The sequence below is a fragment of the Vidua macroura genome, chromosome 3, assembly GCF_024509145.1.
Source record: "Vidua macroura isolate BioBank_ID:100142 chromosome 3, ASM2450914v1, whole genome shotgun sequence".
NCBI lineage: Eukaryota > Metazoa > Chordata > Aves > Passeriformes > Viduidae > Vidua > Vidua macroura.
In genome coordinates this window covers 105,750,876-105,778,460 of record NC_071573.1, presented here as the reverse complement: position 1 = coordinate 105,778,460, position 27,585 = coordinate 105,750,876, and the positions used below count along the sequence as shown (strand labels likewise).

The 27,585-nt window shown below is 38.3% G+C and overlaps 1 protein-coding gene across 6 annotated transcripts in view; it reads left to right on the top strand.

Annotated features, from left to right (window-relative positions):
* LDAH (lipid droplet associated hydrolase) overlaps window positions 1-27,585 on the top strand; it is a 114,398-nt gene that overhangs the window by 61,661 nt on the left and 25,152 nt on the right. For all 6 annotated transcript variants that reach the window (XM_053974093.1, XM_053974096.1, XM_053974094.1 and 3 more), the window contains one exon: window positions 12,878-13,118. In XM_053974093.1, the coding sequence (XP_053830068.1) occupies window positions 12,878-13,118 (241 nt within the window). The remainder of the gene's footprint in view (window positions 1-12,877; window positions 13,119-27,585) is intronic.

Here is a 27,585-nt window from a genome sequence, read left to right as displayed (position 1 = left end):
GGTGGATTATATATATATTTTTAAATAGTTGGTCAAATTCAAATGTTGAAGGAGGTTTCATTTATATGATAATATTGGACATATTGAATGTAAGAAACAATACGTTAAATAACTTACAAAAATTCAGTTTGTTGTGATCCATTGTATTACATTTGACCACTTCAGAAGGAAGATACAAAGAAACCTTTTGGTCAGGAACTATGAACCAAAAGGAAATTTCCCTTAGATTTACTTAATTGTTGCTTGACTTACATTTGTGCCATTTGCAAATAGTGACTTTGTCTGATATCACTGAAGTCAGCATTGCCCATACAACTTAATTCCCTTAAAAAAAAAAAAAAATCCAAGTATGACCTTATATTTTGCAACAGTTGATACCATTACAGAACATTGTGAAGTTGTGAAGATTATGCCCAGTTTCACAAGATGGGTCTCAGTGTGCCCTGTATCTTTCATTACCTTGTATCTTAAAGGAAGTTAATGCTATTGAAGTGTTTGGAAACAACTCATGTCTGAGGTTTCCAGGAAGATTTATATGTATGTTGTTTCTTAGAGAAACCTTCCAGGAAGTATATATCTATATACACTGTGTTCTGAAGAGCTGATATAGCTGATACTTCATGCTAGGTCCAGATAGGAATAGCTAAAACCATGGGATATGTGGTTATATGAATTTGTGTTGTCCTGAAGCCAGCCTGTTGTAGTCTGTGAAGTTCTCTCTTTTATAAATCAGAATGATGGAGACCTGTCTAAGACCTCCCTTAAGGTCAGTAATAGTGATGAAGTTTTTTAGAGGTGAGAGGGGTCTCCATGGGCTGTACCTGAGATGCAAGAGAAACAAGAGTGGTCTCCTCCTCAAGCTGAATTGAATATCCCAGTCTATTATAATATACTATAAGTAATTTTAACTATAAAGACATAAAGTTAATTGTGAAAAAAGGAGACTGCATCAGACACCAAGAGGCAGAGACATCCTTGACATCAAAGGTAAATGGAAAACAGCACTTGGACAGGAAACAGCCCTTGTCACACAGCCAGCCTAAGCTTAGGATGTGAGTTGTTAATGGAAAGGACTGTAAAGAAAGCTAAGAGAGTACATCTTTTATGCTGGCTGTAGTTTTTACATCATGTAAATATTGTAAATGTGTATTTATTTATGAAATGTAATTGTTATTATAATACCTAAGCTCCTGTTTATGGACTTTTCCATAGTCCAGCAAATATTTTTTGTCCTCATGTGAAGTATAGCTTCTGTGCCCTCATCTGCCTTCCTTGGAAGCAGTAAAAAATGACCACAGGTAGAGAGCATATGCTGTGTTCCCCATAACACTGTAAATGTTGTTTACATGCTCACAGTAAAATTCATCAAGTATTTGAAATCACAAAGCAATTCTCCATCAACACTGATCTCTGTGTTTTGTTTCAGTAGCATTTTCTCTAGGCTGAAAAAAAAAATCCTTTCCTGGGCTTTAAAAAATATTTTAATTTAATGACTTCCATATTAGAAAAGGGGGCCCATGAGAGTGATAGTGTTGTGAGTCTGCCATCTTCTCATCCTGTGCTGTATCATCAGTTTTGGGGGTTTGGATCTTTTTCCAAAGCAGCATAAAATATGTCATTGGGTGCTGGAGGATTTCTTACAGCTTGATGGGAAGGAAACAGAGAATGTTGTGGACTGGGTTTAATGATCAATCTTGTGCTGTAGTTTTGAAAAGTTCATCTTATTAACAGAATACTTTGAATTATAAGTATTTTTTTTCCAGGGTGTTCTTAACTTCACTTTTTTTTCTGATTTTTTTTTTTTTTTTTAAGAATAAAAGCTTTAGGAATAATGTGTGATTGGTTTTCTCCTATATATTCCTTTCCTGAGCATAACCATTCTGCAGGCATTCTGCCAGCTTGCTGTATAACTGAAACATAAATAGATTTTTAATTTTTGAATGTGTTAAATATTTACACAAAATAAGGAATAGAGGGGACAAAACCCTCATTTTTTAAGTCAATGCATTTGCTTTTCATCATTCATTTAGTCAACATCTGTAATACATAGTCCCAGGACAATGTACTTGCATGAGAAAAGTTGAATATATAAGTAACATCATCAGGCTTTATGTTAACTAGTTTTTTACTGCTCCCAGACACAATGTTCTGGTTTGGGAAGTCCAGGCTGTCTGTACATCCATATAGGGGGGCATTTCTCTTTATTGCACCATTCCTGCTGGTAACAGTTCTGCAGCTGGGACACTATACCTTGATGCAGCATAAAAATTTGTGTCAATACAGACTCCTGATACCTGCTTTAGCATTTTAGATTTTTCATTTCTTTCCATTGCATTTACTTATGTCACTTGTTCCTTACAGAATATTTTTGAGTATCCTTTGCATTTGTAGCCCTTAAAAATTTGTGTAGGTATGATTCTCCACCCCATTACCTTTTTGTTCCCATTTTGCCATACAATTCATGTTTTTTTCTCTATATATAACTTCTTCCAGAAATTTTATCATCCAAGCCCCTTGTTAATTTTACGCTGTATTTGTGGCTCACTCTTGGTTGAAATCTTCCCATTTAGGATGTAGAGCACAGGATGCAATCTGCATTATCTCCCAGAGGCAGAGCTTCCTCTGGCATTTGTAATGTGTTTCCTCACTGTGTGTAACATGAAGTTGCAGAGCTTCTCTCTTGTTTGCTTTCTGCACCATATTATATTGCAAACTTGAATCTCCCACGTGTCTTTACCACTGTATTATTTGCCAGGATTTTTGCTACTCATTCATGCTTTAGATTATATTTTCTTGGCCTATTTAAAAATAGCAGTAGCTTCTGAGTTTGTTCTTTGAGCTGAATAACTAAAATACCAAATTTAACCTTATTATTATACCACTGCTTTCCAGTTCAGGAGTGGGGTGAAGGTGGGTGTTGTTTTGGGGCTTTTGTTGGTGGGCAGGTATTTTCTGAACTTCTACTTAGGAAAATTACCTTAAAGATTATAAAACAGGCACCCAAGTTGGATCTCAGAAAGGTTGTTTGGCATGTATTGAAGCACCATGTCCATGGAAACTACAATCTAGCTACAAAAGAGGTTGTGACAGTCAGTATGATATACCTCTAGCTTCTTGTCTTATACTGCCTATCTGCAATTTGAAGATCAAATCTTCAAACATTCACCTAATATCATAATTACTGCATATTTTCAGTTTTTACAAAAGTTAGTAATATATTCTGGTCTTCTTACATTGCCATGTTAAGGGGCACCAGTGCATTTACAGTATTTTCAGTGCTAGAGATCATACACTGCTGTGGATGGGCCTCTTTAGAGAACATTTGCTCAGATACTGCTTAATGGTAGCATTTTGTTTCCCTCAAAATATTGTTTAGAAGTGTGCCCTGCTGCTTCTCCCTGGAGGAGGGGTCTCATTTTGTTCTATATGATGAAGCTCCTAGCTAGAAGCTGTAGGTGCTCTGTAATTAGTGGAAAGCAGATAATTCTACTAGAAAGTGGGTTTAGGGTTTAGATCACTTGATATTTTTTGAGGATCTGTCCATGACTGACTTCAGTTGGGAGTCTTGGGTGATTTAACTCCTAACTCAGGCACCTCAGTTTAGAACCAGTAGTGAACTTGGATAACACTGAACCAAGATGAACTCTGAAAGGGCAAAGGTTTACTCTCAGTTATTTTCCCACCATTTCATGGTGCAATTTCAGCACCTTTAATATCTGTGTTTATAAACACATACAGAGTTAGTGACAGGCTGTCCTTTCCTTGCTGAAGCATCTGATGAATGCTGAGCATCTGATGAATGATCCCTTGATAACAAAGAGGAGATTTTTATATACTTGCCAGGGTTGCCCCACCATATGTTTAGAATCTCGTGTAGACAAAACCAATTATTAAATATCACTGAACAGGTCAAGGTATTTCTGATTGATTGAGGTAAATATGCTAAGAATTGTATTTAAATAATTTTTTGTATAAAACATACCAGGGCCTACCCTGTGGCTCCTGACAGCAAGTGGCAAAATACAGCTTAGATTCCAGGCATGAAGCCTTCCGAGACCCAAACTTGATTGCTTCACAGACGTGCTGTATTTAGAAGAATCCCTGGTCTACACTGTTTTCTAGCCTGTGTCCAGATGTCCAGCTGGCTTTGGCCAGAATCCTGCCAGAGAAAATACTAAAATATGTTGGTTTTGGAGCTTAGGCCTTAGCCCAGTTTCACTTACCAGTACTGAGGTTATGATGCAGACTGGAAAACATGGGTTTTATCATATGTTAGGAGATAACATTTTTTGTACTGGTTTCACCTCTTTATATTTACAGAAGACGTATAAGGGAAAAAAAAAAAAACACGCTGACTAGTCAATAATGAGTGCCTCTGCTCCGATAAAGCTCATGTTATTGCTGTACTGACAGAGAACTGTTTGTCATACTGCTCTTCTGGCACAGCTCAGCTCTGTGCATGTATGCATGCCTTACTGTATTTATGAATTTGCTCTTTTAGTGTAAGATGTAATTAATATTCATGTAACCAGAGTGCTGGATGGGGATCTCTAAGTATTGCTGTATTTATTCAGTGAAGAATTAGAAGCATGTACCTGGGTATGCGCACGTGTGTATGTGTGCATGTGTTGGCCTTGGCACATGCCCAAGACAATGCCAAGGCCTAATGCCTTAGAGGTAAAGACACTGAAGTTGTTAAGCAAAATTCAATCCAAAGTTTATGTGGGAAAAGCTTGCATGCTTTTATGCTCAGTCCTTAAAAGTTCATTTGATTTTACATACTCATGTTTTATATCTTTGGCACTGTTGTTTGAGTGCATATGTGTCTATGTAAAAGGAAAATAGCATCCTGACCTTGTAAATTATGTTTATCCTAAGGATCATTGCTCTCTGCTGCTGTCCTGTTGCATTTATACTCCTGTGCTCTCACCTACATGAACACAATAACTGGGTCGTTGTATGTTTAAAGATGGCATCAGGTAGTTCTGCTGAAGAGTAATTTCTCCAGACAGTAATGTCTCTGAGAGAATTTCTACCTGTGTGAGTGTCTGTGCATCCTCCACGTGCCTTCACAGCCCATGCATCTTGATTCCCTTCAAGAACTCAATTCCTAGCTGGATCCTCAGTATACCTATGGAAATTCTACCAGAAGGTCCTGTGATCAATTCTGGATCCTTGATTCAGTTTGTTCTCAAACTATGAAAATTCAAATACCCTTAGTGAAGTTGAGCTGACAAACATGAACATGATGCTGTTGGTGACACTCAAAAAGTCTGTTTTTCTTAGGGAGCAAGAGTTCCTTCAGCCTGTCAGAGAATTTAAGAGTGTAATTTAGTTTTACCAGCATATTCACAGAGTTGCATATACTAACTGTGCATTTGGTTGGAAAACAAATTCAGCCTTCAGGGAGCATGGTATGCTCCTTATAGAAAAACACTTTTTGTAGAAAATTTAAAAATCTTTCCTTCTGTCACTTAGTCTCACAGATTATATATAATGAAATTAGAAGGCTGGAAAAAAAGAAATAGAAAAAAATAGAATGCGTCTGATGCCAGGACACAAAGGGAAAATTTGGGCACTAAGAAACAGAAAATGTAGAAAATTTAAAACGAAACTTTGAAATCAAGTGCACATTCCTCTGCCCTGTTCTATAGCCCCTGTATGTTGGGAGGGGTCCATAGAAGATGTTAACAGAAGAGTCTCTTGTGCAAAGCAGCCACTTTTGAGCTATGATATTAATTATGATAATATCATGATTAATATCATGAGCTACATGATATTAATTGTAACAAAAAATACAAACTTTTCTACAAAATGTTGGTTATTTACAATTTTTTACCATTTTGTTTTACAGGAACAGTTTGGTTACCCAGAAAAGTAACCTTTCGTTAGAGCAGAGAATTGTAATTTACCATACAGTAATTTAAAATATTCCTGCTTTTGCAATCTATATTTTCATATGGAATCATCTAACTTCACAAATTTCAGTTTATTTGTCCATAAAAAGCATGCTAAGACTTCTCTGTGGGGCTTAATTCTTATAAAGCATTTTGAAATTAAGAGTTATAAAATCTTCTGTTAACTGTGTTTGAGATATTTGTTTTGTTACCTCTTTAATATGCCAAACATTTGCTAGGAATTACAGGAGATCCATAGGGTAAAGTAGAAGAAAATGCATACAGTATGTTTGGACTTCCCACCAGGAGAAAAAAAGTGTTTTGTCATTTGTGTCCATTCTTTAGCTCTTTTGCTGTCATGAAGTCTTGTGGATTTGTTGATACTGAGGTGTGACAGAGTTCGCTGGCACAGAAACCAAATGACATCTTAAACAGACGAAAAAGAAATTATTCAAGATTTTAAAGTATAACTCTATATTTTATATATTATATTAATGAGTGAGCAAAGTGAACGGACAAGCCCAGCAAGTCCTGCTGTGGGGAGAGAACAGCCCAAGCCAACACTGTCTGGTTTATTCTGTGCGTTTTCTTGGAAATCTGCTCAGCACAGCTGTGGCAATAAAGCACAAGCCCTGATTCTTGTTGTTTTGCCTGCAGGTTTCTGCATACTGAGTAGGAGAAATTGTGTGATTAATGTGGCATTCGTGTCAAGGGTAGACTGTAGATTACCATTAAGTGCATCATTATGTTATCTTTGAGAAATTTACTAGGTTTCACCTGACAGATAATAGCTTTTCTTCTGCCAACACAAGATGGGAATAACAAACTAATACATGGAGTGTCTTAATATATATCAAAAGAAGTGCTGCTTTTCACAGAGAAGCAGCTCTTGCTTTTTGTAGGATTTTGAAGAAATTTTAAATTCCTTCAAAACTTCCTCACTTGTTTTCTTTCCAGAGCTGTGTGGGTGCGGTGCCGTGCTTGGGCGCTCCATTACTGAGCACTGGATGGTGCAATGACTCTGATGTAACACATCATGGATTGTTTCCTTTCTTCTATCCCCTGATTTGAAGTCAGAGTTCCCTCTGGGCTCTGAAATGCGTAACTGGTGTGGGATCTGAGCCTTGTGATCTTTTTCGTGGTGGTTATTTTATTAACCATTTCTGCCATCCCGATGATCAAGAATGGGTTATGCAGCAGGAGCAAGTGCTTTCCAAAAACTTCCCTGCTCAAAAGCCAGTGAGAGCCTCCAGCAACCACTGCTTCTGTCATTAAAGCAGAGTGAACCAGTGATTTATTTCTGAGAAAGTTTCACTTTCTGGTATTTTCTTCAATGGACCAAGAGTCTTTTTATTTATGGCCCTGATAGAGATATCTGAGCATACCTGTGGTCTGTCATGGGTAGGGTTGGTCTGTTCATTGAGAGCCAAGGGACAGGACTGAGAAAGCATGGCTATGATTAGTGTATTCACCTAATTGGAGTCTCCTCTGAAAAAAATCTTCAAAACGGCTCTTGCTCTTTTCTGTTGGCCAGTATCTGCCTTTTCACATCCTGACTGCTTTTCTCTCCCATTTTATTTCTATTAGCAAAATGTCTCTCTGTATTAAGAGCAGGTGGCATGATGTGACAGCCCTCTCCAGGCCTTGGCTGTGTGAGCTCAGAAGGCACATACCTGGGGGCCTGAGTCTGCCACCAGCATTTCTTGTGTAATCAAAACTGGCTGATTTCAAAAGCATTGACCTCCTGTTGTTGGCATCAAAGGACTTAACTGCTCTGAAAATTGAGTCACTTCTTTGAATACTGGTTGTAAGTGGCATCCAGGTTTTAAGCATGATTTTGCATCCTCAGCACTGTCATTTACCAGTCCCTTAAACAAGTAGTATTACCCACTCAAATGTCAAATTGTAGCTGAAGGATGTATTTAAACTCATTCAGTAGAAGGCACTAGTGGAAAATATTACTGTTGGGGGTGTTTTAAACTTTATCCAATTTGCATACTTGTAGTGTTTTTATAAGGAAACCATTTAAACATTTTTTAAAAATCCTTTGCTGGTGTGGTTGAGACTATTAAACAGAGCAGCGTTAAACAGCAACTTATTGTAAATTTAATGATTTGGCTTTTTTGTACTCTGTTCTCGTCTTAATCAAAACAAAACAACTTCCAGCTTTTGCTGCAAATCCAAACCCAAGTTTGGACATAAGCCTTATGCAGTGAAGCTGTGAAGGTACTCAATTGTCATTTTGTCATCTTGCTTTGGATAGATTTGGATAAAAGCTCAATCAAAAGCTCGGATGTACAGGAATGTATGTCTGGAATCTTGCTACTAGCCATTTATACGGACCAGTGATGATGGGAAGTGAATCATGTTCAGTGGGGATCCTTCCTAAACAAAGCACCTTGGTCAATACCATGCTTTTACAGAATGGGTATTTAATATTCTTTGTTTTGAGAGCTCACTTTTCCTGTAAAATAAGAAGTTTCTCTTCCCTCTGTGTTCTAAAATTTACTGTGCAGTTCATACATTCCTGAAGTTAATGGACTGATTGCTCTAGATACGGAAATACATAAACAGTGTCAAAAGGGAAACTCCCGAAGTCCCCACGCCTTCCTCCTGCGGTGTGTGTTGAAAGAATCAAGAGCAGAACATTCTGGGCTAGTTTGTTCTCTGGATGCATGCTCAGGCCATGCACCATTTCATTCTCTCTGTGATATATACACACTGCTAGACGAGGGAGTAGGAGCTGCCTTGGCACCCACATGAGTAATGTGAAGTTTGCAGGTAATGTTAGCTTTTGGTTCTTAACAAAATGTGGAACTTCTGAGACACTGCATCAGATTGTAGGCCCTTGAACCATTCATTTCACAGGGTTTGAGCCCTGTGAAATGTAGAGTTAAAAATTAATGATGGAATAGAAGCAGCTGCCTTGAGTAACCGAAGGAGCATCTATGCCTTGAATAGTGAACTTCAGCGTATGTGTTCTCCTGAGTGTTGACATCTCGCAGTTCACTAGCATGATAAGTGAATAACTGGTAAATAAATTGACCAGTTGTACAAATAGTGTTGATTGTCACAATCATCAATAGTGACAATTATAATCAATAGTGACAGTATAATTTAAGAGTACTTGTACTGTTTTGAGTGGGTTGACCAAAGCAGAATCAAAGATAGGTGGTACAGGCCCCAGCAACTCCTGGACACGAGGTGTATTTGCCTTCAGTTGAATTCAGCCAACTTTCTGTAGTCCCTGGATCCATTTGAGTCTCTGTTTCCAATGTCTCCTCTTTCTCAGCTCTCTGCCTTTCCATGTGCTTAACAGATAAATATTACTGGAGTTTGAATTGGGGGTAGTTTAAACTAGGTTAATCTGAATGTTACTCTCTAATATTGTTAATATTTGTGCATTATATCTAAACTTACATATATGCATGGATATATTTTTTTAATTATATAAATAAATATTTGTGGTACTTTTTGTATTTTGACTGATGGTTATCTCAAGAAACTTAATGAATTATGAGAACGGTTTCCATAAATAGGAGGATCATTAACCTTTGCACATTATTTAATGGTATTTATGTGTCATTCATAGTTGTGGCAATACGTGGTACTTATGACAGGCAGTGTCCTCCATTTTCAGAATAATTGGTTTTATAATAATTCTGAAAATTATAACTTGAATATAATTCTATGCCATCTACCTGATTTCAGCTAGTGTAAACTGTGTATAGATAAATTCCAGACATTTAAAAAGTAAAAAAAAAAAACCAAAAATTATTAATTGATGGTGAGCATTTGAATATTATTAATTTCCTTAATCTTACCTGAATATTTCTACTTCACTTATTTCAAGACACAAATATGACATGCTTTTTTATCATTATATGTGTCATTATAACAAAATGGGTTAAATCTCATATCTACACTTCTGTTGCAAAGAAGTTGAACTAAGTCTTTCAAGCAATTCTGCAGCCAAATGCACATTTCAAGATCATGTCTTGGGAATCCAGCCAGTAAATTAAGAAATAGTGAATAAATGTTTGAAAAATGCGAATTTACATTTCTCTGTTTTTGTCTGCAAAAAGTTTAAAAGAGAAATTAAATAAAATTATCCTCCATCTTTTAAATTTGTGGGCCATTACAAAATGCAGGAATGTACAGGATGGGGTAACAGCTTTCCTGGTTTGTCCTTTTTCTGCCAAGGTTTAGGAGCTTTCCCTGTGGTTAGTACAGCCATCCAAGCAACTAATCCTATATCTATAAACTGCAATGTCAAAGGATTAAAGTGTGCCTGGGAACACAGGTCAAATCTGCTTTAGATCACAACAGTTCGGGTTCAGCTCCTAGCTGAAATATCACAAAACTACCATGTAATTTAGTAAAAGTTTTGCATTCCTTTACTTCAGCTGCTGGTTGCCTTTAATAAAAAGAGGCCCAGGATTGATTTCCCTGAGAAGGTATTTTTCTTTGTCTCAAACCAAAGTAGTATCAGCTGGAAAGTAGAAAGATTTATTAAAATACTTCTGTATTTTATATAAATAACTCTTTCAAATTCTGCTTTTAAAATTCTGTAAGAAGTACAGTTTCTGATGGTGGATGCATGACACAGAGGTTTCTCTGCCCTCTCTCTGTCTATCTGAACACAGTGACTTCAGAGACAGAGGGCAGTGGTGACAAGTTCCTGCCTGGCACAGCCGGTGTCTCCTCTGGGACTTCTCCACCTTTCCAGGTGCCCCAGAGTGACAGGTGTGAGGCTCTGCAAGAACAGTAACCAGAACAATGGTTCACCTGCTTGAAGGTGTTGCTGAGGTTGTCAGTCTACAACCTGCTTCCATAAAAACTGCTACCATGAAAAAAACAGACGAGTCATTTTCAAAGGAGACTCCTTCTGAAGGAAATGGACCCACTTCTTACGGAAGCCTGCTGCCTCCCTGAGCCAGGTTAAAAATGTGAAGAGAAAGCTTCCCATCTTCCCACCCTGGTACAGCTCTTGGATTATTATCCTTTATTGATTCTTCAGGTAGACAGCAATGAAATTGCAACAAGCAGCCCAAGGACAATCAAGAGAGACTTCAGGGCCTTGGGACAACTGGTTAAGGAATCAAAAGCATAGATAGTGTTCTCTGTTCTTCGAGCTGCAGGGAATGATGAGGGAAGAAACAGGCAGAGCCAGCAGATCAATACCTGACTCTGACCAGTTGTGTGTCCAGACATGGACAGTGAGCAGAATGAAGCCCCCATTATCTGAGGGGAAATGGTTAGTGACCTGCTACCCAGCACAGATACACAATTGTCAGTGACCAGCAGGATGAGGGCAGTGATTGTCACCCTGTACTGGGCAATGTTGAGGCCATGCCTCGAGTGCTGAGTTCAGTTTGGGGCCCCTCATGACAAAGGAAAGACGTTGAGGTGCTGGAGTGTGTCCAGAGGACAAGAGAGCTGGGAAGGGCTCTGGAGCACAAGTCTGATGAGGAGTGGCTGAGGGAGGTGAGTGGGGAAAAGGAGTTTCAGGGGGACCATATTGCTCTACAACTACCTGAAGGAAGGTTGTAGCTAGGTGGGGATCAGTCTTTTCTTCCAAGGAACAAGTTGTGCTAGGGGAGGTTTATATTGGATATTGGGAAAAATTCCTTCACAGAAGGGGTTGCCAAGCACTTAATAGGCTGCCCAAGGGAAGTGGTTTATTCACCATCCCTGGAGGTACTTAAATGATAGATGTGGCACTTGGGAACATGGTTTATTTGTGTACGTGTACTCAGTGATCTTAAAGACCTTCTCCAACCTAAAGGATTCTGTGATTTTATTATATTTTCTGAATTTTTCCAGTTTGCTCTGTTACAATGCCGAGATTGTGTAAGCATCTCTTGGTGGCATTCCCTGCCTTCCATTGGAGGGCTGCTGGGACCAGGAGTGCTGCACACAGGTGTAGTGGCATACATTAGCTGTGTCTCATCTGGGAGTAAAGAAAATCATCATAAAATATATTTTACATAAATAATAATCTAATTTGTATGACATGTAGAATGATGTGCACTAAGCAGACATATGTAACTGCATTTATTGATATTGAGTCACCAAGAAAGCCCAGCTGTTTATACCGTATTATCTAACAATGCCATATCCAAATCCGCTCTTACTTTTTTTTTATTGATTCTTCTGTTAGGTAGGGCTGTGTCTCTTTGAAGGTTATTTCTATATGAGTTATTGCAATATATTTTTACTTCCAGAAAAAAATTGCAATTATTCTTTTAGAATATTTGCTTGATGTTAGCATTGAAATATAACTATGAGTAAATATATTAACTCAGTTTTGATTAGTATGGGTGGGTGTGATTTTAATTAATTTATTTGTATTTTAAGGCTACAGTGTATTATTATAACATAAACTAATTACCACCTTCAGATTGTCTGTTTTCATTATAAGATATAAAAACCAATATTTTATGCCAGTGTACCACTGTAGTGAAGAGGCTGTATGCTTCTTGTTCTGACCAAGTTTACATGTATTGAGATGCAAATTTAAAACTCTGTGTGTTGTCAGTTTTTAAAGTTACCATCACAGCAACTGACATTTTAAAATTTGTTTGGTTGGTTTACTTAGAGAAAATAGTTTACCAGGTGAAATGAAAGGCAGTGTACTTTTCCTGACATAAAAAGCCCGCCGGGACTGAGTGGAGGGCTCCTGCCTGCTGCCCTCTGCTGGGGTTACTCCTGCTGGTGCTTCCCGGTTTGTCATGATCTCCAAAGGCCACTCACCTCTTGAGTTCTTCCCTTTCTTATTATAAAACATAATTTTGTAACCATGTACTTGTTTGCTTCATGTTTTAAAAAAACTGAATCTGGGCACATCACATAGCCTTTGGGACAATGTGCCTGGAAACTCAATTTCATTGCGATGGAGACTCATTTAAAGCTTGGGTCTGACAGGCTGGGCTCTGGTGCTGTGGCCTTGCTGACAGTGGTTTCTCATGCTCTGGCAGGTTCTGCGCTCCGTGCTGCTGTTCCCGACCATCGAGCGCATGGCTCAGTCCCCCCAGGGGAAGCTCATGACCCCGCTGCTGTGCAAGCTCCGCTACGCTCTGTACATGCCCGTGTACCTGCTGTCCTTCCTCCCCGAGGGAGTCAAGGCCTCCCTGGTGAGGTTTGCACTGCGGGGGATGAAGACCTGTGATGAGTCTTCAATAACAACCTCCATAAATCTCTTCAGTGTCGACTGCATTGGTGAGCACCTTTTCTGTGTTAAACCATCTTTTGTATTTTTCTCATTTAATGAGAAAAATTCTAAATTTCTAATTTAAATGTTGATTTAGTTTTTTAATATTAAAGCATGAATTTTGAAGAATAACAGATCTGGTCTTTTCTAAAATTAAGACCATGGGTACAGGAAAGTCTCATGTGAGTAAATTAAAAAAAAAAAATCTTAAAAATATTTTCACAAAGAATATATATTTCTTAAGCAAACTGGCATATACTACTGGTGTGATTTCTCACGTGATTAAAACACTCTTTTTACAGTCTACTTTATGTCACTTACATCTGCTTACTTTTTCCATTTCATTCGTATTGAATGGTTAATGTAAATCAGTAATCAGTTTCACAAAGAGTTCTTTGCATCTGTTTTTATTAAGCTGTTTTAGCCAGCTGTATAGACTCTATCATCTGAATTGGAATATTGGTAAATTCAGAAAAGGACCTTCAGCCTACAAAGACACATAGAAGTTACTTTATGCATTGAATTTCAGCACTTTTTTGGGCATAAAGAGAAAGATTAACGCTCCTCCAGTGCATATTGTACATATATTTTGCACATTCTAGCAAGAGAAACAACTTCAAGAAGCAGAATAATTTCAGATCTATTATGTTAAGTTTAGAATGAAAACCAGAACATGAATTGTGCTATACTGCAGGTATTTTGGTAAGTTAACAGTTTAAAACAATTTGGAATGGAATTGACATGCTAACGCAGTAATAATAGCAAGAAGGAAGTTTTGATTGCATTAATGGTAGTAAAAACACATTCCTACATTTCCACTTGGGCTCTGTCTTCTATCAGTTAAATTTTACTTACTAATCATCCAAACAGATGTGCCAGAGTAACTGGGATTGCAGTGAGGGGCTGTACCTTTCATGGATCTGTGGGTGTGTGGCTCTGTGTGGGAGTCTTTACTGTAGGACTGTACACAGACCAAAAGCAGGATGGGTTTGTGCTGCCAGCCAGGACAGCCCCACTTTTGTTGTACAGACAGGACATAATGACAGTCACTCCCTTGCAGTGCCTTGTGCCTGACAAAAGCAGGCTCCTGGGTGATAATGCACATTTCTGATTGAACTCCTATAGTTTATTACTTGAGTTTCTATTAATTGATGACAGTTTCATGATGACCAAGGAGAAAGCAACCATGCAGTCATGCCTACACGGGGTGTTCAAGTGTCTTCCTTTAATAGTTTTGTCTCAGAAGAAGGTATGTGGAGGTCTGTGAGGTCACATCTCCACAAGCCAGGAATCCTTCTCTGGTCCCCACAGATAAACTTTTACCTCTAAAAAACAGGTTACACACAGCCAGGGTTGTATTGGAAATGGTCCTTGGCCTGTGTTAACCTCCAAAAAAGTATGGCCAGCCATTGTTTGTATGTGTTGTTTGGCCCAGGCCACAGCAGCGACAGGAATAATTTAATAGAACAGGATTTTGTGTTCTGCTGTTGGAGGCTGACCCTCCGAGCTCTTTAGTCCCCAGGTGAATGAGCCAGGTTGATGTGTACCTGTCAGCCTGTTGTGATTTCCTGTGTGTACCAGTGTCTGACCTGTGTCCTAGCTGTAAGGTAAATTGAAGCAAGAAACCAGGCTGAAGGCTCTTCACTCATAGGATGTGTTCTCTGCCTATGTTCAGTTTGTTGCCTGAACTAATTCTACCATAATGAAAACCCCTGGGAGCCAATGTCTTGTAAAACTTGCATAAATAGGCCTTATTGATGCAACTAGTTATTTTGGGCTTGTGATAGCATCTCTCTCAAGCAGAATTCCCCTTTGGTTTACATCTTTGGAAACTGATGATGTTTTACAGCCCAGTGACTCAGGACCACATGCATGGATTAATAATCTTTGAGCATCCGGATATTGCCTGTTAACCTTCTCTTTTATTGTTTGAGGACAATAGAAAATGTTACCATTCAGCAAAAATTTGCTAATTGAGCACAACAACTGAGTCTATCTTATGAGACTACTCATCTGTGAGTTGCTGAAGCCTCTGAATTTGTGGTAGATGGTTTTCTGAACATTTCCTGTTCCCTTAATAAATTACCAGATATGGTTCAGAAACATTCAGCAAATGAAGTTGTTTCTTCTCTCCAGGAAGGTTGCATGTCAACTCATTAAAAATATATATATATTGCCTTTGGCATGTAACTCTGTTGCATTACTGTAATTGTAATAAAAGCTGTGATTAAGGGCAGAAAAGATGGTAAAAGTTTCCTTAAATCTAATACGTCCGTTAAAACAAACCAACCTGCCAGGGATTTGTTACCACATCCAAGGCTTAGTCACAACAATGTTTTCTCTCCTCTGAAAGGAAATGAGATTTGAAAACTTAATTAGAGCAGAACTCTGAGACCAAGTACTTCTCCCATTGACACTGAGAGTGAAAAGCTCCATTCAGTTGCTGCAGGATCAGGCCCTTGGCTGAAGGAATCAGTGAAGGAAGAATTACATTACCGATCTGCCCCACTGTTACAAATTACGTTTGTTCCTGCTTCTTATCCAAACACATCTTTCTGTTGTCCTAACTCCATAGTTGATGATATATGGAAGCCCCAGTTACACAGCAAGAGGAACCGTGATGACGCTGTCCAGAAAGGGAACATAACAGAATGTCTTGTCCCAAAGAGGAAACAGCACAGAAGGAGAAGAGACAGCAAGGACTGTAAAGAAGATGGATTGTAAGGAAGGATGGGAACATACGGTGTATAAATAATAAAGGACCTATAAGAAATAAGCGAAAGGGGCTGTAGGGCCTTTGCTTACCTGGTTTAACTTCTAGCAAAGATATCTTAGGGCAGAAAAAGCATTACAATGGACAAACAAGCAGTTGAGTACTTGTATTTAGGAACTTAGGAGATGAATAGACAGAAATATTGAACATTAGTGACCCTGACTTATCTGAAACATTTTCACTCTGTTTATTCAGGCTAGCAAAACAAGGCTACCCCTATCTAACACAGTGGTGGTAGTTCTACAAATCATGTATAGTTCTGCAGTGCTGGAATACTTTTGCACTCCAATGTCCTGAAATTTGTAAACATTTCTTCGGTGACAGATGCCAGTAGTAGACTTACAGGGACAGTAAACCATTCTTTCTACATGGGACAGGATTTATTGTCCAGCCGTTTGACTGGCAAACTTCCTCCATTTGTTTCTGTAAAATTTCCACAAAAGCACAGACATTACATAATGGGTAAACACTGCACAGCTTTTTCGAGAGGCAGGCTTACAGGTCAGAGGTTAATGTCTGGATGACAGGGAAGATACAGATAAGCACAATAGCAAGAAAAACCTCTAACTGGCCCAAATGAGGTGGGTCCTTTGTGATCTTGAACCTGTGACTTCCCTGGAGGAATCTACCTGTTTGTTTAACCTGGTCGGGGAGCAGGGGAGCTCTGCAGCCTGGGGCTGGGGGAGATCTGCTTTGTACTGTTGGGGCAGGTTGGGAAGGAGGGGACTTAGAAGTCTGAAACAAGGCTTTCAGATTCATTTAGGCTGTCACGTGAGTGAAAGCTGGAAATAAGAGAAATAGTTAATTTAAGCATCCAACAGAAGTTGTACAACAAATAATTAAGATAAAACTCCAGAGTTGTGTTTCAAATTTTATCTTGTTCCAAGTGTGGAAACATTCAGATTTCATGTGGAGTGTTTAAATTTCCCCTGTTTTACAGAGGAAAAAAGGGCTATGGCAGTTTCAGGTACTCCACAGGACTGTATAGGAAGCAAGTCCTATCTGAGGTATTGAGGCTTGTCTCCCAGCAGTAGCTGCTTCTCCCTGTGGGATGTACAGGATGACAAAATTAAATCCCTGAGGTGCCAGAGAGCAAAAGGTTCTATTGTGGGATAAATTTTACACTATCAAATAGCATCTTGGAGATAAATTTACATCACAAGCCACTAAAATGTAAGCTTCCAGTTGCCTATGAAAATGGAACAGAAGCTTTTACATTGACGACTCAAGTTATCTTAAAAGTTTTTTTCCAGGAAGCCAACTGGGAGGTAGCATTCTGGGTTTGAATTACCCAGCCTCAGGAGTTATCATAGCTTGAGATCTGTTTCTATTCCAATTCTTTTTATTTATCAGAGATAATAATGTGACATTATGGTTGGTCTTCATCTGATCACTGTGAACATCACACTGTCTGAATAGTTGGCTTTAAAGCAGGAAAGGTGAATCACACCCTGCAATGACTGATGCATTTTACTAATCACAGAGGGACTCTCTCTACTAGAAACCAAAAGCAGAGGGAGATAAATGCCACTCAAAATCTACTGACTGTTCTTTTTGCTTCAGATACCAGGAAACAATGTGTTCCAGATTTTCTATGCAGCTTTTGCATCATGTTGTGTTCATGGAACTCAGTAGCACCTCCACCTATTCTGCTTGTATTTTTCAGAGATAAAAACCAGTGCTTAAGGTATTAGGTAAGCACTTGATAAAAATCTTCACATGAAATGGTGAAATAAGAGGTTTTGCCCCTGAAAAAATCTTTTTAAAAGTTGTATAATTGCACAGCTAAAATTTAGTTTACCTTTCTTTCTTGCTCTGCTTTTTAAATTAAAATGCAAGAGAAGTTATGATGAGCAGATGTAAATTCAGCACAGAAGGCATAGTTATTTTGATTTTTTGTTGAATGGAACAAAATCAGAAGAGCTCTGCCTTCCATGCTGAATGGAACAAAACCCATCCATTGAGACATGCACAGCCAAGGAGGATATGCACATTATGTACTCATCTAGGTTTTATTATTTCAAATGCTGTACCAGCATGTTCAGAAAAGAGCCCAGTGTTCAAGACAAGGGATGAGCTATTGGCCAGCATCACTTAGCTGGTCAGCAGCAGAACTCTACATAGACCTACATCCCAAGGCAGCAAGTTGATCTACTGAACCTGCCTAGCCACTAGTTTAACTTAAATATATATATATATATATATATATATATGCACTGCATTTCAAAATAGAGACAGAAACTGATACTACAGAGGATTTCAGGAAGCACCTTGCAATCTCACACCTACATCTTTACCATCCTACCATCATAGTAGGCAGGAGAATAAAAGCTTTCCGTACACTCTGGGCACTGGGTAACTGTGCAGTTCTTTGAACCCAGACCAGGACACTTTCAAGTTGGTTTTCCAGGCTGATGGAAATCCAAGCCCTGGTAGTAAAAAGTGATCGCTTTATTTCTTCTGATGAATGTACATTGTAGATAACTTCTGGCTACAATGCAGAAACCATTTCAAGGATGTTTTATATTTAAATATGTATAGAATTTCAGACATGATGGATAGCCAGACAAAATTTCATGGTGAACAGAAATTACTGACATGGTACATAAATTCCATCTACATAAACTAAACCATGTTACATCTGTGCAGTGTAGTGCAGTATATCACAGGTGGGCAAAAACACTGGAGCTCAGCAGGTCTCCTCTCTTCCAGTGTGCATTCTTTGATGCTCAGTGGGACAGAAGTGTCAAAAAATTGATACAACAGGTAGTCTCTCCCTCTTCACTAGCATCTGATTAATTAGGCTTCAAGAGAAGTCTGTCCTGAAATCAGGTAACTCTACGGCTGTCTCCTGCAAGATGTTTTTTGCCTCTCTGAATTTGTTCTGCCAGAAGGCTGCTTTAGGTAGCCCAGCAGCCTGGCCCAGTGTGCAAAACCCTCTGGTCCTGCAGCATTTCTCAGCAGCCTCTTGTGTGCTGTCACAGTTGAGTCCTATCCACTTCTGACATTTTAAGTGATGATCGTAATATGTGTTTCTGTAAAGTGTTTAAGAGCATGTTTCCTTACCTGTGGAAACACAGTAATATTTTATCACCTGCTTCGCAGGAAAAGGTGCCACAGAATAACAGTCTTTAATATTTTCATGTTTCCTTTGCTACTGTTTATTTTCCTGTGTGATGCCTGACTAAAATGTTTATTTAATGTAGTCGGACAACTCACCTTACCAAGGCAGCACTTAAGCTGATGGAAAAACCTCACATCTGCTCTATTCTTTCTGTGAGTGAATAAACTTTTCCTTATTTCAGACTAGGATGCTCATATTAAATTACTGGAGGAAGGCAATGACTTTTATGTATTTATAGTCCTATTTATTTATTAAAGTTAATCTGCTTCATAATTTACCCCATTTCAAAAAGAAAGAAATATGTTTAATGAGGACTTTTATTACTTGCAAAAGCTTTTACTTTCCTGTGAAAGCCTTATGAAAATAATAGTAATAATGTGGAAATTTCTCATTTGGTCTGTTTCTGTTAATTATTCCTCTCTTTCTTCTTGGGGGAAAACCCAACATAAAAAACTCCCATCATAAATATTACTCATAAGGCGTGAATGTTTTGATAGTGGAACTGCTGATCATTTCCATGAAATGTGAGGCACAGTTGGGATTTGGTTGGGGAAGGGGAGATTATTTATTCGCCCCTGCTGAGGCTTCATCCCCAGGGACATGATTTACACCCACAAATTTGCAGTGAGTCTAATGATGTGTTGCAAATGGCATGAAAAAGGAAAAGGTAACATCAACAAAGCAGAAAGGATGTTGAAAATAAGTGTATGCCAGTGAAGTGCTACCAGCTACAGTTGCTTTGTGTTAAACTATGCCAGACAGTCATCTGCGAATTGGCACTTTATTTTTCCTGGGCCAATACAAACCCCCCTGAAATCAGGGGAAGGACTCCCTTCTGCAGTAGGCTCATGCCTTTTGAATGAGACATGTCTGGTGAAACTCCCCCAAGGAATATCTGAAGTAGAACTCATGGCTCTGATATAACTTGTGTTTACTGGTTAGAAATTTAGCCTGATTCACCAAACTCCTTCATCATGCAGTACCAGCAAAGCACTTAAACACATGTTAAATCCATACCCATGGGTAAATTCCAGACATTTGTGTCTTGGAATAAGTTTTTTTTCTGAAAACAGCATTTACAAAGCAGGTAATTAATTTAGTACCTGTTATTCCATGTGACTGAAGAGGACACTGGTTTGGATTTAATTCCTATGATCAGCTAAAACAATATGGCAATCCACTTTGCTGCTGCACCTTGTCATGAAGATGTCCACCAGTGCTCAGTAATTCTTTAATGTGACAATATTGACAAGGAGAAAATTCCTACAGAATCTTCATGGATCTGGGAAGGAAATGCTGGCTTTTCTTAAGCAAACCCAGTGGCACAAGAGTGTCACTTTGCTTAGTGCAAAGGTCAGGTCTATTTAAAGTGAGGTTTAAAAGTAGTGGATTATGTTTACGAAGTACAAAGTGGTATAAAGTCCACCTTTCTTATGAAACAAAGCCACTTCAGTTGAAAGAAGGTTCACCTTTTTCAAAGGATGGGTGGTCCAGACGTTGAATTTCATGAGGCTTCTTCAAGAAAGAATCAGCACCAGGTCCCAGTCCAGAAGGGCACTTAAACTGATCTCCATGTAGCTACTCACAGGCTAGACCCCTATCTAGCAAACCAGGGTAATCCCATAGAGCTCAGGCAGGAACCACAGGGTGGAGATGCTGAATTGCTGCAGACAGTGTCCATCCTGGCCATTCCTTATGGAATGAGCACCATCTACAGCAGACCCTTCTGTGTCCCTCTTGCAGGGTAAGAGCAGACACTTTCCATAACCAAAGTCTGGGCACTGGCAGAAATCCCAGCATCACAGCCATCTGCCACGGTATGTGAGAGCTTAAACTGGAGATGAATTTTTCTACTTAAGGGACAGTTCTATCATTTGAAGATGGTGGGAGTTGTTCCAAAGTAGCTTCAGGCAGGATTAAGCCTGTGGACATTTCAGTTTTCCATCACACATGCCACTTCATCTGCACATGCTTCATCACACAAAGTAAATGAGCGTTTTTCGCACTCCCCAACAAAGCATCTATTGTTTGCAAAGCACCTGGGTATAATTGTTGAATAACTTTTTATTTTTGTCTTTAGCCTCTACTCTGCTTTCTCAAACACAGCTGACTGATTTTCTTGTATAGTTCTGATCTTCCTGCAACTGTAGTACCAAGCAGATTGGAGAAGCCCCCGTCCGTAACAATTGCAGCTGTTTCTGCCTATTCATGTCCATCATGGTTATACATTAACTGCTGTGTTTGCATTCTAAATTCAAGTGTAAACTTAAGCAGACCCCAAAGTCAATGTTTATATCTTGTAAACCTCTAAACATCAACATTTTATCTAATGTGTCTGTGCATGTGTGGAAGCACATGTTCCTGCATTAGTCATCCTTGATACAAAGCAGTTCCTTCTGTTTGATGTTTTAAACAATAAGTTATACGATATTTCCAAGATTGCTGTTGGCAATAATTACTGGTAGAAAATATGTTTTCCTCATAGGAAATTACAGTGCTGTTTGGTATTATTACTTCTTACCACTGTTTTCTGACTCCTTCAGAGGAATGACAGAGATTGCTTCAAGAGCAAAAGATAAACTGGAAATGAAGCTAATGTTACACTTCACTGAAGAACCTTACAGTAAGACAGGCAACTTACCAGGAAAAAAATATGATCAGATAGTAGTATATTAATTGAGGTAAAATTATTTTCAAAAATTCAGCCAACTATTTACAGGTCATTTTGATACAAATGTAGCATTTATTCTTAACTTTGCAATTTAGGCAACTTTCCTTTAAAGAACTTTTCAAAGAGTTGTATTGTAGCATGTCGAAGTTCAGATGAACTGTGCAGCACATGAAAATCACAGACTCACAGAATGGTTTGTTTTGGAAAGGACCTTAAAGATGATCCAGTTCCAACTCCCCTGCCGTGGGCAGGGACAGTTTCCACTAGAAAAGGCTGCTCAAAGCCCCATCCAACCTGTCCTTGAACACTTCCAGGGATGGGGCACCCACAGCTTCCCTGGACAACCCATTCCAGTGTTTCACCACCCTCACAGTAATAAATTTCTTCCTAATATCTAATCTAAACTTGCTCTCTGTCAATTTAAAGCCATTCCATCTTGTCCTATTACTCCACGCCCTTGTAAAAGTCCCTCTCAGCTCTCTTGTAGCCCCATTAGGTATTGGAAGGTACCATAAGGTCTCCCAGAGCCTTTGCTTCTCCAGTCTGAACAGTCCCAGCTCTGTTCATGGGAGAGTCTTTGGCAATAATCATCCCATTGAAGTCAAATTATTTTATTCTTTTACCCTCTGCGTGTAGTCCCTCAAAAGGACAAGCAAAACTCTGTGTGCATATCTGCAACTCAGTGTTCAGCAGTAACAATTTAGAAATAAACTGTAAAATCTGTGGAGCAGAAATGTTATTTTCCTGATAGCCTAAGTATGCTGAAGCCAGCTTGACTGGGACCATTAGCACTCACATGCAGTGTAACTCTTTCTTAGATGCCAAAAAAAAAAAGATCCAGTCAGGCACTCGGGACTCTTTCCTTTGGCTACAATTACTGGCAAATTATCAATTTAATTTTATATTGTCCAATTTACCTTTACAGAGCCCAGGAGTGGGAATTTAAAATTGTAATTTTGCATATTTAAAAATATTTCTGAAGCATTTTGTAATAACAGATTATTATGAAATTATCCTGCTGCGAGGCAGATTTGCTAGGGGATGCATCAATGAAATGTTATGGAAGAAAGAGACTAAGAATTTGTGGAGGTTTTTTGGAAGTCTCTTGTGTGACAGAAGAAAGCATCACTTCAGGCTTTTCCATGTCATTACTGCCAGCACCTGACAAAAGATGTCCCCAGTCTCTACATGGTCTTTAGCCAACACAAACAACAGTCTGATGTAATAGCAGTAATAGATATTAAATGGCAAATGGTGAAATAGCAGATTCATTCTGTGAAAAAAAACCTGACAGTAAATGACAGTTTTGTAAGGCAGAGCATCAGAAGTCTCCTGGGAAGCTGCAGTGTCAATATGGGAAAGAAAGATGTATGGAAACAAACTGTAGAGAGTGAGAGACTAATGACAGGGTAATGAGGTTGCTTGTTTTTCACAGGGCATAAGACTTGGCTATTAAAATCACTCTGCTTCCTCAAAAGAATATTTTCAAGTGTGCACAGAGGTTGGAGCACTTTCAATCAGACCAGTGTCATGGGAGCTTTGGCTTCCTTAGCCATGAAAAGGTGATTAACCTTGAAACAGTTACTAAAGGACACTTGATGAATTCAAAGGAAAAGATAAAAAATCCCTCTGTATATCACTATGAGCAAATTTGTGCTCATGAATGATGTGAAATTATGGTGGAGAAAGAAAATCATAAGGGACAAAAGGACTACTGGAAGATGGTAGATGTGGCAGGTGATGTGCAGGTCATGTAAATTTCAAAAGTATGGAAAATAAAATCACACTGCAAACCTTCAAAAAACATCAAAATTATTAGTTAATTGTCTTACAGACAGAGGTGAGAGAACTCACAGAGCTGGAATATCAATATGAAGGGACCTAACACTCTTGGGAAAGAAGAGCAGGGAGAAAGCAGGAGGATAGATGTGATTGTCTTTGCATCCACATATTAAAGACAAGAGACCTGTTGAATATCATGTCCGCCAGAGCATGACAGATGGATTTAAGGGACTTCTAAGAAAATTTGGAGCTATCCAAAGTGCAGCATGTAATATGCTTGATGGTAGAGGAGGAAATCCACAACATACACTGTTCAGCTACTTCTCACAGTGCATTGCTTTACATATATATTGATATATATATATAAATATATATATATATATAAATATATATGTAATAGAGCAGGAAAAGCAATTGGCAGAGAGTAATGGCAGTTTGATACAGAGCATTTGAAGATGGGGCAGATTGGCTTCATATTTTCACAAAAGGGTAACACCTGTGCTAGAACAGAAATACTTAACACGTTTACAACATAAAGTTCTATTTATTCACTAGTCCCCTTAAAATCCTGACATAGTCAGTGGAGAAAGAGGTAACACTTGTCTTATGTATCTTGGTCAGTACTTAAGGATGAGATGAACCATGTACTTTCATCTGACTGTGAAGAAAAATTAAGCTTTAGATACCCACATATAATCAGGTGAATCCTGTGACAGGTATAAAATAGAGTTGTTTAGACTGAACAGGAGACAACTGAAGAGCATAGAAAGAGTTTTCAAGTAAAGAGCAGTAATTTAACTTACATGTCCATGGTAGATGAGGTAATATATAATGGAGTGCATTGCAACAAAAGTGATTCAGATGAGATTTTAGTTAATGATGTGAGCAGAATTCTAGATGGGATTTCCTATGAAGATAATGAAACTTTCATCATGTGCGCTTCCTAATGACAGGATGCATAAGTACCTGCTGAAAATAACAATAGTACCATTGATTCATCCTAAGAAAAATGGAGATCACTTCCAGCCCTGTAATGCTGATTAAATATACAAGAGTAGCATTGAGAATTTCAGAACCCATAATGAGGGACAGTTTACCATAGAAGAACCAAGCAAAACAGGTGAACAGATGCAACATAGAATGATTGAGGAAACCCAAATATAGGTAAAGCATGCCTGATGTCAGACATTAGTTAAAAGCAAATCTGAAATTTCATAAAATGTGACTGAATTCTGGTATGGTTTTCGCCTTCTCTAGTTAGCATTCTCCAACTATTCAGGCTCAATTGAGTTAGCACTGCCATGCATCATCCCCATAAGCAGTTTGTGTAGGGGAAGAATCTAATTCTGTGGAAACAAGCCATTCTATTCCACTTGGCCTCAGGGCCTCAGAATAGTTCCTGGTTCCACTTCATACACTGGTGCAGATATAGCCTACATTTGTACTTGCAAAAGCAACAACAGTTTGATTGTTGAAAACAGACTGTGGAAGTTTGACTTCACAATTGTCAAAGCAGAAGCTGAGAAGATGCATTTTGTGTTGGCAGAGGGGTAAAATAGACTAGAAAAGGCTTTTTACAAAGTTGTTGATCAGTGAAGGGACAAAGGACTTTCAAAAGTAAGCCAATACGGAAATATGTGCTTTACAACCTGGCAGTTATGGAACAATTTAGTAGATTTTTCTCTAATTAGTGAGTACTTGATGAAGGTACAATGAAAGGCACCATCATTTTCCAAACCATCAAGCCATGTCTGGGAGAACTGTACTATGCACTGGGTTTAAGAACAAACCTGTAAGGCTCTAATGTCAGAGAAGGGCAAACTAATAAAGACCTTTGCTCAGACTTCTATGTAAGAAATGTGGAATAACTAAGTAAATTGTAGCCACTCCTAAATTTTTTATATCAAGTCTAGTAGAACTGACGTTCAGTAGTTGTAATAATACACTAAACAAGAATGTTGTTTTTTTAAGAAATAGTGACAAATATTGCTGAAAAATTAGCTCAAAATTGGATGAATATAAACACCATCATACTGAGATATACTATTGACTTACACAAGAAATAATAGTTGGAAATTAGGTCCAAATTCCATCTTGCCTGGTATGTCATTTCCAATAGGCAGAACAAAATGCTTTCAAGAAATGGTCAAAAATTCTGCAGTAGAAAAGTCTGCCAGTTAGTAAAGACATTGTTCCTTGAGGTAAAGGCTTAAAGACCTGAGGCTTTTGTGGTTACAGTATGTAGATTTAAATTAGAATTTGTTGAGAGAATTCTAAATATTCCTTGACTTCCAATGTCTTTGTCTTTTCTTATTAATTTCTTGGCCTTGAGATGTTCTTGTAATGGATTCGTGTAAAATTGCTTTCCTTTCACATGCTGTTCTATTTCTTGATATTCCTTTCTATTACAAATGATTTGCAAAATATTTTTAATAACTCAAGAGTTCTCTTCCTGGATTGGTTGTACATCAGGTTTGTGGCTTTGAATCAATAGTGAGCTGTCTTTCATTAAAAGACAGCCTCAAACACAAGGGAGGACAGAGACCAGCTGCAAAATATTGTTTTACTGAGGAATAAATGAATTAACTGAGTGACATTCAGCCTGGAAAAATAAAGCTAATGGAATGCATAAGATTTTTTTTTTTTTTTTAAGTGTGTAAAGCATAGCTTCTCTATAGATGGGGAACAGAATCAAGGGAGCCAGAAGTAGTGGGTGGGTGAGCATGGCCAGGAAGGGTCATAAAACTTGTTGTGCTGCAGAATCTCAGAATACCCTACAGAAGTACTGAGAATAACCACAGCCTGCACCACAGTCACAAGGGGATCACTGATCTCTTACAAACCCTTTCAGTTCTTTATTCATTTCTTGGTGAAAAAAAGACAATATCTTAGTATGTGTGACCTTTACAAAACAGTGTAAGGTGTCTCTCCACTCTCTGTATTCATCTGCTTGAGGGGTTGGTTGATCTGAGTAGTGGCACCCAATTTGCATTTGAGAAGCATCATGAAGGCTTGGCCATGCTCTTCTTTCCCTCTGAATTTGTCCACTCTAGAAACTGTTACAGTATGTTCTTCCAAGGCTGATGTTGCTGAAATTGTACTATCTGGACCTTGAAGTACAAATTTGGCTTTGTGTTTCTCCCTGTATCCATTGCAGAGCATAGCTCCTACTAACTTATAAAATAGAACAATATTTTGATGTGTAAGACTTAATAAATTTACACCTACAGCCACAATCTTGTTGATAGAGTCAACATAATCTAAAGCCAGCAGCAGTAGGGAAATGAAGTGAGCTCGGGTACCCTTTGTAGTCTTTGTTTGTCTGATGAACAAGCTGTTAAAGAATGTGTGTGTGCATCCATTAAATTGTCTAGATTGGGGCTATCTTCACAACCACTCATTTTTGTTGGAAAAGGAACTATTTTGATGATTTCCTGAAACTTATTAGCCAATGAAGTTGAAAAGGATTTTTTCCTTTGTTATTGCCCCTTGTTTCATTAGTATGGCATTTCTTTCTGTCTATTCTTTCTATCATAGTAAATTCATTTCTTTAGCCCAGCAAAGAACACAGTATCATTTTTATGCAATTAATATACAGACTACAGAGCAAGCCACACAGAATGGGCTCTTGTCACAGCACTACAACACAGAGCTATTTTTAAATTAATATAGGGCATGTATATCTCTGAAAGTTTATCAGGATTAAGTCAGAAATACATAACCTTTTATAGTTTATGGATATGTGCGCTATGTAATTTTTTTCAAAGTAATTTTTTTCAATAATTCTTTCCATAAAGACATAGTTCCAGATCATCTCAAATTTTCTCAGACCACAGAGTGTGACCCTTCAGTTTTTAGTGTGAGTTTATGATTAATTAGCCCTAATCTAAACTCTTTTTTTTTTTTTTTTTTGCAAATAAGCAGGCAAATCTTCTTTGGATATTCAATAATCAAGCAAGAATTATAGAGACTTAAGGAAAACCACATATTTCTGTCCAAGTACAGGAAATCTCTGTACTGCTTCAAGAATCAAGTATAAAGTTTATCTATCCTGAAGAAGAAATGTGTTTCTTCCCTGAAATTTGCACAACTTCCCAAGTTTTAGCATAGATCTCTTGATACCCA